Source organism: Hemicordylus capensis, chromosome 2 (assembly GCF_027244095.1).
Source record: "Hemicordylus capensis ecotype Gifberg chromosome 2, rHemCap1.1.pri, whole genome shotgun sequence".
In the NCBI taxonomy this organism is placed as follows: Eukaryota; Metazoa; Chordata; class Lepidosauria; order Squamata; family Cordylidae; genus Hemicordylus; species Hemicordylus capensis.
This window is the reverse complement of record NC_069658.1, coordinates 254,590,946-254,601,070: the sequence shown is the minus strand read 5'-3', so window position 1 is coordinate 254,601,070 and position 10,125 is coordinate 254,590,946. Positions and strand designations below refer to the sequence as shown.

The following is a 10,125-nucleotide window of genomic DNA, read 5'->3' as shown; positions in this document are numbered from 1 at the left end:
AACTGAGAGGGGGTTCTGTTCAATAGAGGCAGATGCCTGCCAGATAAAAGAGGGCCTCACCTCCCATCAGCACTGCATTGTGCCTCGGTAGCTGGAGGTGGGGTGTTGTGTGTGTGTGTGTTTTTAAAGGAATATATTTGAAGATATAATAGAACACACAACTTTATTTTTTTGGAAATAATTTGCATTTTTGTTTTACAAGAACTAAAATTGATTTTTATTTTCTTTAACATAGAAAGGTTATTGTAAAGGTAAAGTGTGCAATCAGGTCAATTTCAACTCCTGGCACCCACAGAGCCCTTAGTAGTATACAGGAGGGGTTTGCCATTGCCATTACCCACACAGTATGAGATGATGCCTTTCAGCATCTTCCTATATCACTGCTGCCCAGTATAGGTGTTTCCCATCGTCTTGGAAACATACCAGCAGGGATTTGAACCAGCAACCACTGGCTTGCTAATCAAGCACTTCCCCGCTGCACCACTTAAGGTGACAAAAGGTGATTGTACTTGCTAACAAAGCAAATCCTTAATACAATTAAACAACATGTTTTAACTGCAAACACTTGTCTCTCCTTCAGTCATCTAGGTGTAACATTTGCAAACAATACATCATCCCCACTTACAAGGGTTTCCTTCTCTTCATTCCTGGGAATAGAACAGATTGGTTCTTTAGCCAAAAACTGGGCTTCCGGGTGGTGGAGACTGATCTCCAAGACTAAAGCTCCCATTTAATCCATCTCAACCATTTGCCTGTAGGGGGTGGCCTGCAGTAGCCATCTTTCTATTTGTGTGCTGCTTGCAGACTCCAGTGCTCCTTCCTCAATGGCAGGGAAAAGGTGCAAGCTGGCAGGAATAGGAGTGTGCATATTTTGGATGGCAATGCTCTCTGTGGCTTGCTTGAATTTGGGTTTTAGCTCAATTATGCTTGCTAACTACCTCCTAAACTGCATATGGAATTCTTTTCTACAGCATTCATAAATTTCTGTGTCTCCTCCATATTAACCCGATGCAGAGCAGCACCCTCTTTAGCAAGCTTGGCCATCCACTCAGAAACTCTGGCTGCTAGCTTTCCCCATGTGCAGGACGAGGTAGGGATGGCAGAAATTGTGCCCACAGTTTAGAATAAATGGGTCATTGAAGTATTCCAGGGAGATGGGACAAATAATTGTGTCTTTGAAGCCTATGAAGCCGTTCATTTGAAGCCGTTCACATCTCCGATGCCTTCTTTCGGATTTTATTCTTGCATTTTAGCCCTACAATGTTGCATGTGTGTTGCAAACAAAAAAAATAAAAATAGCGGCACTGTCCCATTATTGGAGGGTTGCACAAGCTATTTCCGTTTTCAAAACAATCCTGCCAAACCAAAGCATTTTACTGTTGAACAGTGTGCAATCTGGAAAGGGCCCTGTGAGGGAAGTTCCGTGAGCCCTGTCTGTAGCTATATATTAAAATATGTCCCCATATTTAGACTAATCACACTAGGGGTCTTTTGACTTTAATTCAGTGGCTGTTTCTATGCATTTTGTCATTAATGACAAAATGCAGGGGAGGGGCGGTGCTTGCGAAGCCCACAGTTGAAATGGAAAACAGCACTGACTCTGAACAGCCATCCATTGCTGATCCATTATACTTCTGGATTAGCTGAACACCTTCCTCCTCTCACAGATTCCGCTGCTTTCTTGGCTATAGCCAACTCTCCTCCAAACGCGATACCCAGAGAGAAAAATGAATGAAAAGATTAAACTAGTCCCAACGGGGGGAAGCAACCTTTTGCCTCTTCCTCCTGCCGCCCGTTGTTCGGAAGACCTCGCTGTCCCTTTCTGCCACTTCAATACACTGAGAGAGGCGTCCAACTCCTGTGGTGTGTCCTCCCTGGTGAGCCCAAAGCACACAGGGAGTGTGTCAGGAGTGAAGATTTCTCAGGGGACCTATTGCGTTAGCCTCATCGCTCTACCCGCTTCTCGAATCAAACATGCTCTTGCGGGTGCTTCCAGAAGGAAAGCACAACCTCTCTTCAACGGACGACGACTGCAGCGGGCTCACCGCTTACAACAGCACGAGGCGAAACCGGAAAAAACGTAAGGGGGGGGGCGACAGTATTCTGAAAATACAGAAGTGCCTCGTCTGTGATTGGCCAGGCCAGCTGAGCCCCGTACTCTTCGAGGGTTTCCTCGCCCAATCAGGAAGAAAGGGGTGGTAAAACTCACCTCTCTCAGCCACTACCCACGCGACGGGGTGGAGGACTCGACGATACACGGAAGGGGAGAGACTGATTTTGTGGAGTGTGTTTTCGGAGTTAGGATATTTGCGTTTATTTTATATACCGTCACTTCCAGAGGGGCAGCCATGCTAATATGTGGCAGTAAAGGCAGCAAGGACAATTGTGGCACCTCTGGGTGGCTCCTGACTCAGAGAGGGGGGCAAGCACCCCCTCAGCAAGTAGTTCCCCACCCCGCCTTTCTGTTTCAGAAATCTACCATGTGGGACAAAGCTCGCCGGCCTAGAAATGCACTTTGCCCCTTCTGTGTCACCCCCGCCGTTCATCTCCCCCCGGCCCCTGGTACTGCTACTGCTCTCAAAGCTGAGCCAGGCAGCTGTGTTGCTGTTGGGCAGGAGACCAGGGTCCCCAGGCACCAAATAGCCAGGGTCACAGAACAACTCCCTTCCCCTTCTTTTTGCATGCAAATAAAAGGAAGGGACAGAGTGGAAGAGAAAACTGAGAGAAGCACTCCGATCTATTCCTCTCCCTTTCTTCCTCCCCCTCCATCATCATCATCATCATCATCATCATCATCATCATCCTGCTTTTCAATTAAAAAAGTTATCAAAGTATTTTACACAGGGGGGAAATTGCTGTTACACGAATCTGCTGGTTTTTCTTTTAGGAACATTGGAAGCTGCCTTATACAGAGTCAGACTATTTGTCCATCCATCTAACTCATTATTGTCTACCCAGAGACTGGCAGCGGCTTCTCCAAGGTTGCAGCAGGAGTCTCTCTCAGCCCTATCTTGGAGATGCCAGGAAAGGAACTTGGAACCGTCTGCAATGCAAGCATACAGGTGCTTTTCCCGGAGCAGCCCCATCCCCTGAGGGGAACATCTCTCAGTACTCACATATAGTCTCCCATTCAAATACAAACCAGGGCAGACCCTGATTAGCAAAGGGGAACAATTTCATAGTAAACAATTCATGCTTACTACCACAGGACCAGCTCTCCACTCACATTCTCCTCCCATGCTCCTATGCAGAAAGTGCATTGGAGCAAGGAGGACCTAGCCAAATTGTGTTTCCATGATTATGATTTTGCAAGCTAATACAATATCTCAGACTGGACATCAGGTCTCATGCTCCCATGGCATGAACATCATGGTCTCCTCAATTTTTGGAGTTCAGCTGCAGCTGTCACACCTATAATTATCCTGTAAACCAAAAGGTTTTTTGCTTTAACAGAATATCTCCACTATTTTAAAACTTCAGTTTGACAGTAAATTTTCACTTGTGCTCTAAAAAGTGTGGAATTGCAAGTGAAGATGATTACCTTAACGTCTGCATAACGCAATCAGTAAAAAATGTGTATAGTCTTGGATATTATGTTGTCTTTTCAAATGAGGCTCTGTGCACCCATACTTTGCCCTGGTTTTTCAGCTCAACAATGGGCTGGGGAGGGATGTGCCATTCAATGCATGCAGTTTCCCCAGTCACTTCCTAGAGATGTGCTTAATGAATTTCTGCCTGGTGGGTCTCTAAAAGGCACAGTGCATCCCCAAATGTGACATGTATATTAAATGTTCAGCTAGAAAATCAGATTAAGGAAGTTGTACTTTCTCCAATTTGTAGTAACATGCACACATCTGTGACTCTGTACGTTATATACACCCAGCCTGTAATCAATTTTTATTGAACAGGAAGTTATTTTGTTGTTCCTTGCAAGATCTGTTTACATACGAATATGAATACAATGGATATTTATATACCACTTTTCAACAAAAGTCCCCAAAGCAGTTTACAAATGAATGAATGAATGAATGAATGAATGAATGAATAAGATGGCTCCCTGTCCTCATAAAGGCTCACAATCTAAAAAAGATACATAAGACAGACACCATCAACAGCCCCTGGAGGGGTGCTGTGCTGGGACTGGATAGGGCCAGTTGTTCTCTCCCTGCTAAATAAAAAGAATCACCACTTTTAAAAGGTGCCTCTTTGCTCAGTTAGCAAGGACACACCCACTAGCAACCTCACTGATGAAAGATAATTCCTCACATGCAGAGATCTGGAGTTCAATTATCAGCCCCATTATCTTTTGATTGATTGGCAATCAGGATTTTATCACTCATTGGCTGATAGGAAGAAACAGATTTTCCTGAGAGCTATTTAAGGCTTAGAGGCGGATGAAGCTAATAATTATCAGATAGGTTTGGTGGGTTATGTACAGGTGGTTTATAAAGACTGCACAACAATGGTATTGGTAAGTTGTGTGGTTTACTTCTTGTATGGTTAGTGCCCAGAAGTGGGAAACATCTGGGAAGATATCTTTTGCTGAGTCAGATCATGGGTCTTTAATTGGTCAATATTGCCCACACTGAGGAGGTGGAGTCTTTGAAGTCTCAAACTGGGGTCTTTCCCAGACCTATTTAGAGTTCTGTTCCTCACTAAAATGGGAAACTCTGATCTACCTGTCTCTTTCTTCTAGCAATTGGTTGCCTCTTGTCTGAAGATAAAATCAGGTGAATGTATTGGAGTGAAAGGCAAGGTGATGGCAGAGGCCAAAAGGTTTGTATCAATGTGGGTTTTGTGGGAGTGGTATTTGCCCAAGCTTGGTACTTGCTCTACAGAAGGTGTAGCCTATTGGTTCTGATCCTGGGTAGTCTCCAGTTGCTGAACTGTGACTCCCATCATCCCCAGCTACAACTTGTTATGGAGATTATGGAAGTTGTAGTTCAACAATATCTGGAGCCCCGCAGGTTGGGAACCACTGGGATAACCAATTTGAGGCTCTTTAGCTGTTGAACTACATCTCCTATTGTCCCTAGCTACAGTGGTGGTTGTGGTGGGGATGATGGGAGTTGTAGTCCAGCTGGAAAGTCTCAGTTTGGTTAACCTTGCTTAAGAAACTAAAAAACTATATTAAATACTATAGGTCACAATAGGCTAACTCCAAGGGGTGGTGGGACTCTTCTCCCACCCACTGGACTAGAACTCTACAACAAAGTGCTGGACAATAGTTATAGTATATTCCAGTCCTACTGCTTGAATGCATTTTTAAAGGGCCTCTCTTGCTTAAAGAAGTCTCATCCACTCACCCCGAACAAGCAGCAGAAGCTGGTGCAGCCAGGTGGGTAGGAGGCTCCTTGCCCTCCCAGGAGCCAAGCCAATCCCTTGGCTTCTGTTCTAGCCAGGAACTGGGTGAGACTGTGTGTGTGTGTGGTCATCTCAGCTGGTCTGATACTGATATCTCTCCCCACCTCGGCCTTTCTTGCTGCATGAGCAGGAAGACAAAACTAGCCCAGAAAGCAGAAGACTGGAAGCTTTGAGCTAATCCAAAGAGACAGTATCTTCTAATGACTGATTCAGGGATGTGGCTATCATGGGTATTGAAAAAAATAAGATTTCCTTGACCTGAAGAAAGCTGTAGGCAGATCTGCCTCTTGTCACACAGTTTATTCATTAATACCTTACCTCTATAACCACTTAATTTAGGGCAAAATCTCATGCCTTTAATGTTATCTGCCACCCCATTGCTTCCCAAACTAGTTCTAGAGCTGCCCCTTGGCCTCTTGAGTTCAGATGTATATTAATGTTGTGACACTATGGCAGATAGGGAGAGTTTGGCAAGTCTTGTGTCTTTCTGCACAACCTGTGGTATAGTGCTGCAGAGATGCAAACCTGATGCTGCTTTTCCATCAGGGTCTCAGTAGAAACACAAAGTTCTGTTTTCTAAATGGAAATATGATGATCTTGCTATGCTGACAGCTTGTTACATAATTAAATATTGAACTACAATTGAACTTATTACCCTCTTCTGCCTGTCTTCTGTTACAAGGAGTATCCTCAACCCTTTGTGGTTGACAATCCATAAAAGACCACATTGTTCAAACTTTGTAGGATTAGGAAACTATCCTTGACTTGTAACAGAACCCCTCCCCTCAGATATTGCATCTGTTTAAGTAGGGTGTGGTTGTTAGGGTAGGTGTGACTATAGGGATTGTTATGGAGAACAACAGAACTTCTTAATTTGACTACACCACTGCACAGAACCAAAACATCCAGCTTAACAGGCATGGTGTCTGCCAAGGAATCTGGAAATGGTAACTTTCTGAGGGGATGGTAGGTCTTCTATCAGCCTTCTCATATGTCCTGGCTGAGTTGCAATTTCCAGAATTCCACAGAGGGAATCCATGATATCTGAATGGACTGCAGTTCATGGTGTATGTGAGGAGGAGCACTAGAGACTTGTGCAAAAAAAGGCAGTCATTTAAATGGACTGAGGATTCTTGTCCTGCAGTCCTCTGTTAGACACCTGATATGAAAGGAGGCCAGAATGAGGCTTTAGATGGTGGGCCAAGGCTGTGGAACCAAGTCACATGCCATAAAGGGTTTCCAAACCTTGGGCACTTACAAGAGTGGCGATTGCGGGACTCTCTTCCAAATTCGCCACACTCCTATAAGCTAACCAAGTTTTCAAGTTAACATCTATATGCAGCAGATACTCTGAATGGACAACTCTGAATACTTATCCAGCAGTGTTGTAGCACTTTTTTCATCTGTGCGCAGAACGAGTTTTGTTCTGGGCAGCAGTATCAAGGCAGTGTGTGGGCACGTGCAATCGGAGTGGGACCTTCCTGATTCAACCTGAGTGGGATCTAAAATTGAGCGGACATAAAAAAATGTGTGAGTGTGCACACCTTGGAGGGAACACTGTTTCCTGGCAGCCCTACATCTATCATAACTGCATAAACTTCCCCAAATCTTGGCAACAGTGACTTCCTCGTGCTAGTATGCACAGCATGCTGCAGCCTAGACATGAAAGTCCTCTCTTTACTTAACTCTCCAGAGGAGTGTAGTGCTAGGAAAAATAAAGTTACCTTAGTTCTGCAGAAGCCATGTATGTTCTGGAACAAGAGTCTGGGGTGGGGGTGGGGGGCAGCCAAGGAAGGCGGCTGTCCATCTGGGCTAAACTGATATGTTTCATTGAAGTTTGTTCATTCTAGCTTTGCCTTCAACTTGGGACAAGATGCTTCTAATCTGATCATCCACTTCAACCCTCGCTTTAAGTATCATAGAGACACCCGGACCATTGTGTGCAATTCCAAATTGGATGGAAAGTGGGGTGAGGAGATGTGGGAGTCAGAGTTTCCCTTCCAGCAAGGAGAAGAGGCCAAGGTGAGTGAGGGGGGCCCATTGCAGGGGAGAAGGGCTGGGATTAAACAAAACTGAGGGGCATCTCTTGCAGGGGAAACCTTATTTTCCCTGTTTGTGTGGGGGAGGTAATTATGTACTTGCAGATGAGGATAATCTGACACGGCAAAGTCCATCCTGTCTAGCTAATGCTGTCTCTAGTTAGTCTTCATGTGACTGGTCAATCTTGCCTGCAACATCTTGAGTGGGAAGTTTGCATTCTTTGAATGCAAAAGTATCCTGTCTCCATTGCAGGGATATTCTAGTCAGAAGCAATAGTTGCCTTCCAAATGCATTCAATGGCTTTATCTAAGGCAGCTACTCCCACTGGCTAGAATATCCTTGTGGCAGTGAGTTCTATAGAAAATTGCATTAGAAATGGTTTCTCTTAGACCGGAACCTAGTGCCAGCCTAGTAATAGACAATGAATCTTCCTTTTTCCTAAAAAGTAATGTCTGCTAGTGGTCAGTGGGGAAAGGATTAGGCTCAGCCATGCAGAAATACCTTGAGCAAAGTTCTGCTCAAACAGAACTTCTCAAAGGGGCTTACATAGGTTTTTTTTTTTAAAGTTGGGTTGACTGCTAAACATGCCCACTGTGCGTGCATGCATGCACACTTTCAAACTGATGGTAGGAATAGGAGATCAGTCCTGCAGTCCAAATCTTCTTTCTAACCTACTTAGCACTACTTAAGAACATCCCTGCTGGATTGGGTTCAAGGCAACTAAGACCTTAGGTTTGCTTCAGGACAAGTTCACTGAAGAACTCTATGAACAAATTATTTGATTTGGTTCAACTCTCTGATCTATACTCTGCCTGTCTGTTAGGGACAATGGGGAACTCAAGGTGGCAAAAACGTTTTTAAAAATTCTAGCAACAAATAGACCATGTTATACAAGCCCAGAGGCTTTCCTAAAATACCATGTTCTTGCTGAGCACCCAAAAGGCAACAGTGAGGTGGTGAACATGACCCTCTTGAGGGAATTCCACAACTTAGCTGCTGCAGTAAGAGTACCCCCTTTGCCACCTGCCATTCCGCAGATAGCAGGGACTCCCATCAGTGGTGACTATGATTATTTATTTGATTTCTATGCCACCTTTCCAAAAATTGCTCAGGGCTGTTTACATTAAAATAAACAATTAAAATCAAACCCTCCTGATTAAATTAAAACCTTCCATATTGAAATGTTGGTGATGCAGCTCCTAATGGCGTTGACTCTTGGCACCAGCAACCCTATTGACCATTAGGGGTAGAGACAGTGAGCAAGGGAATCCCCTCCACTCCACACATTCACTCCACCACCTTTTTGATAGTCTCAGGTTACATTATCTTGCCTGGAGAGAATTCTCTCCTCCTTCCTGTATGTAGCTAGCAGCAAGGCAGTAGCCTTCTTTATCTCTCTCTGATGGATTTCCTAAATGAACTACTTTATTTAGAAGTTGATTAGCAGTGCCCTCCCCACCTGTGTACTTCTGCTGCAGGTGGGATAGGTAAAGAAATCTCTCCTCCAAGCTCTCTGACATGAAGTGCATAATTGTTAGTGTATACTTGTAAAAAGCCACCTAAAGGTGCAGCAGGAAATGACTTGCCTAGCAAGCACAAGGTTGACAGTTCAAATCCCCACAGATACCTATATTGGGCAGCAGTGATATAGGAAGATGCTGAAAGGCATCATCTCATCCTGCATGGGAGGAGGCAATGGTAAACCCCTCCTGTATTCTACCAAAGACAACCACAGGGCTCTGTGGTCGCCAGGAGCAGACACCAACTTGATGGCACACTTTTACTTTACTTCATACTTGTAAAAGAATCATAAGTAGAACATAGAAGCAGACTCCTTCATCACTTTCTCCAAAGAGGTATAGTTTTGACTTTTTGTGAGATACTTTGAGTGCCATTTCAGTGGGCAGAAAGGTGAGGTATACAATCTGGGCTAAACAAAACTATACTCCTAAGAAGCTTTGGCTTGGTTCTAAAATCTGGTGGTCTGCATCCTCTGAATTCAAACTTTGCTGTAGCTGCTTCTCTACTATGCTTGTTTTTGTTTGTTTTTTTAAAAAGGCTCAGATCAGTGTTGCATTCTAGAGGCAACAGTGGGGAGACTTCAAGTTCAGGGCATTAGGTACTTTTCAAAGAAGGTTAAATACCCTTAACTGCCTTGATGGACGTGCAGCTATGGAATTTTGGCCCTGGGGAGATCCAATAGGTTCCCCCTCTCCTTGCTTTGGATGAGTTTTGAAACAAGCAAATACTTGTTGAACGGGTAATCTGTGTTATGCTGGCTTTATTACTGTAACCAATCAGTAGCACTAATTTAAAAGTGACATACAACTATGGAAAACCAGGATGGAAACTACCCACTATTCTATCAGGTAAAATCATAGTAAATCCATTCATGCTAGTCAAGGTGGTAGAACTTGGCAATATGTAAATCCTCAGAAGCCACTAACTTCCTTCACAGATCGAAATCTCATTTGATGCCAAAGAGGTGACAGTGAAGTGTCTTGAAGATCTGAATCTTAAGTTTCCAAACCGGCTGGGACTGGAAGGCGTGAACTACCTCTCTGTAGAGGGTGATTTTGAGGTCCACTCCCTCAAGTTCAAATAACTCCTGTTCTTGTCATGACTCCAACAATAACTTGCACAAATAAAAACCAAAACATTCTTCACAATTAAGTTTGTCTTTGTTTCAAGTTCTATTGTACAAACTGCTCTAGATCTTCT

General features: G+C 44.1%; 1 protein-coding gene across 2 annotated transcripts; it reads left to right on the top strand.

The window, feature by feature from the left end:
* The first annotated feature begins 4,317 nt into the window (after nt 1–4,317).
* On the top strand, nt 4,318–10,077 carry LOC128347800 (16 kDa beta-galactoside-binding lectin-like). Of its 2 annotated transcripts, none has more exons than XM_053302931.1 (4): nt 4,318–4,471; nt 4,697–4,776; nt 7,215–7,386; nt 9,863–10,077. In XM_053302931.1, exons 1-4 carry the CDS (start codon nt 4,463–4,465, stop codon nt 10,007–10,009), a joined length of 408 nt encoding a protein of 135 aa, XP_053158906.1. In that variant the 5' UTR covers nt 4,318–4,462; the 3' UTR covers nt 10,010–10,077. The 2 variants fall into 2 exon arrangements, with proteins under 2 accessions (XP_053158906.1, XP_053158907.1); XM_053302932.1 differs by lacking the exon at nt 4,318–4,471 and adding an exon at nt 4,487–4,593.
* Nucleotides 10,078–10,125: the final 48 nt, after the last annotated feature.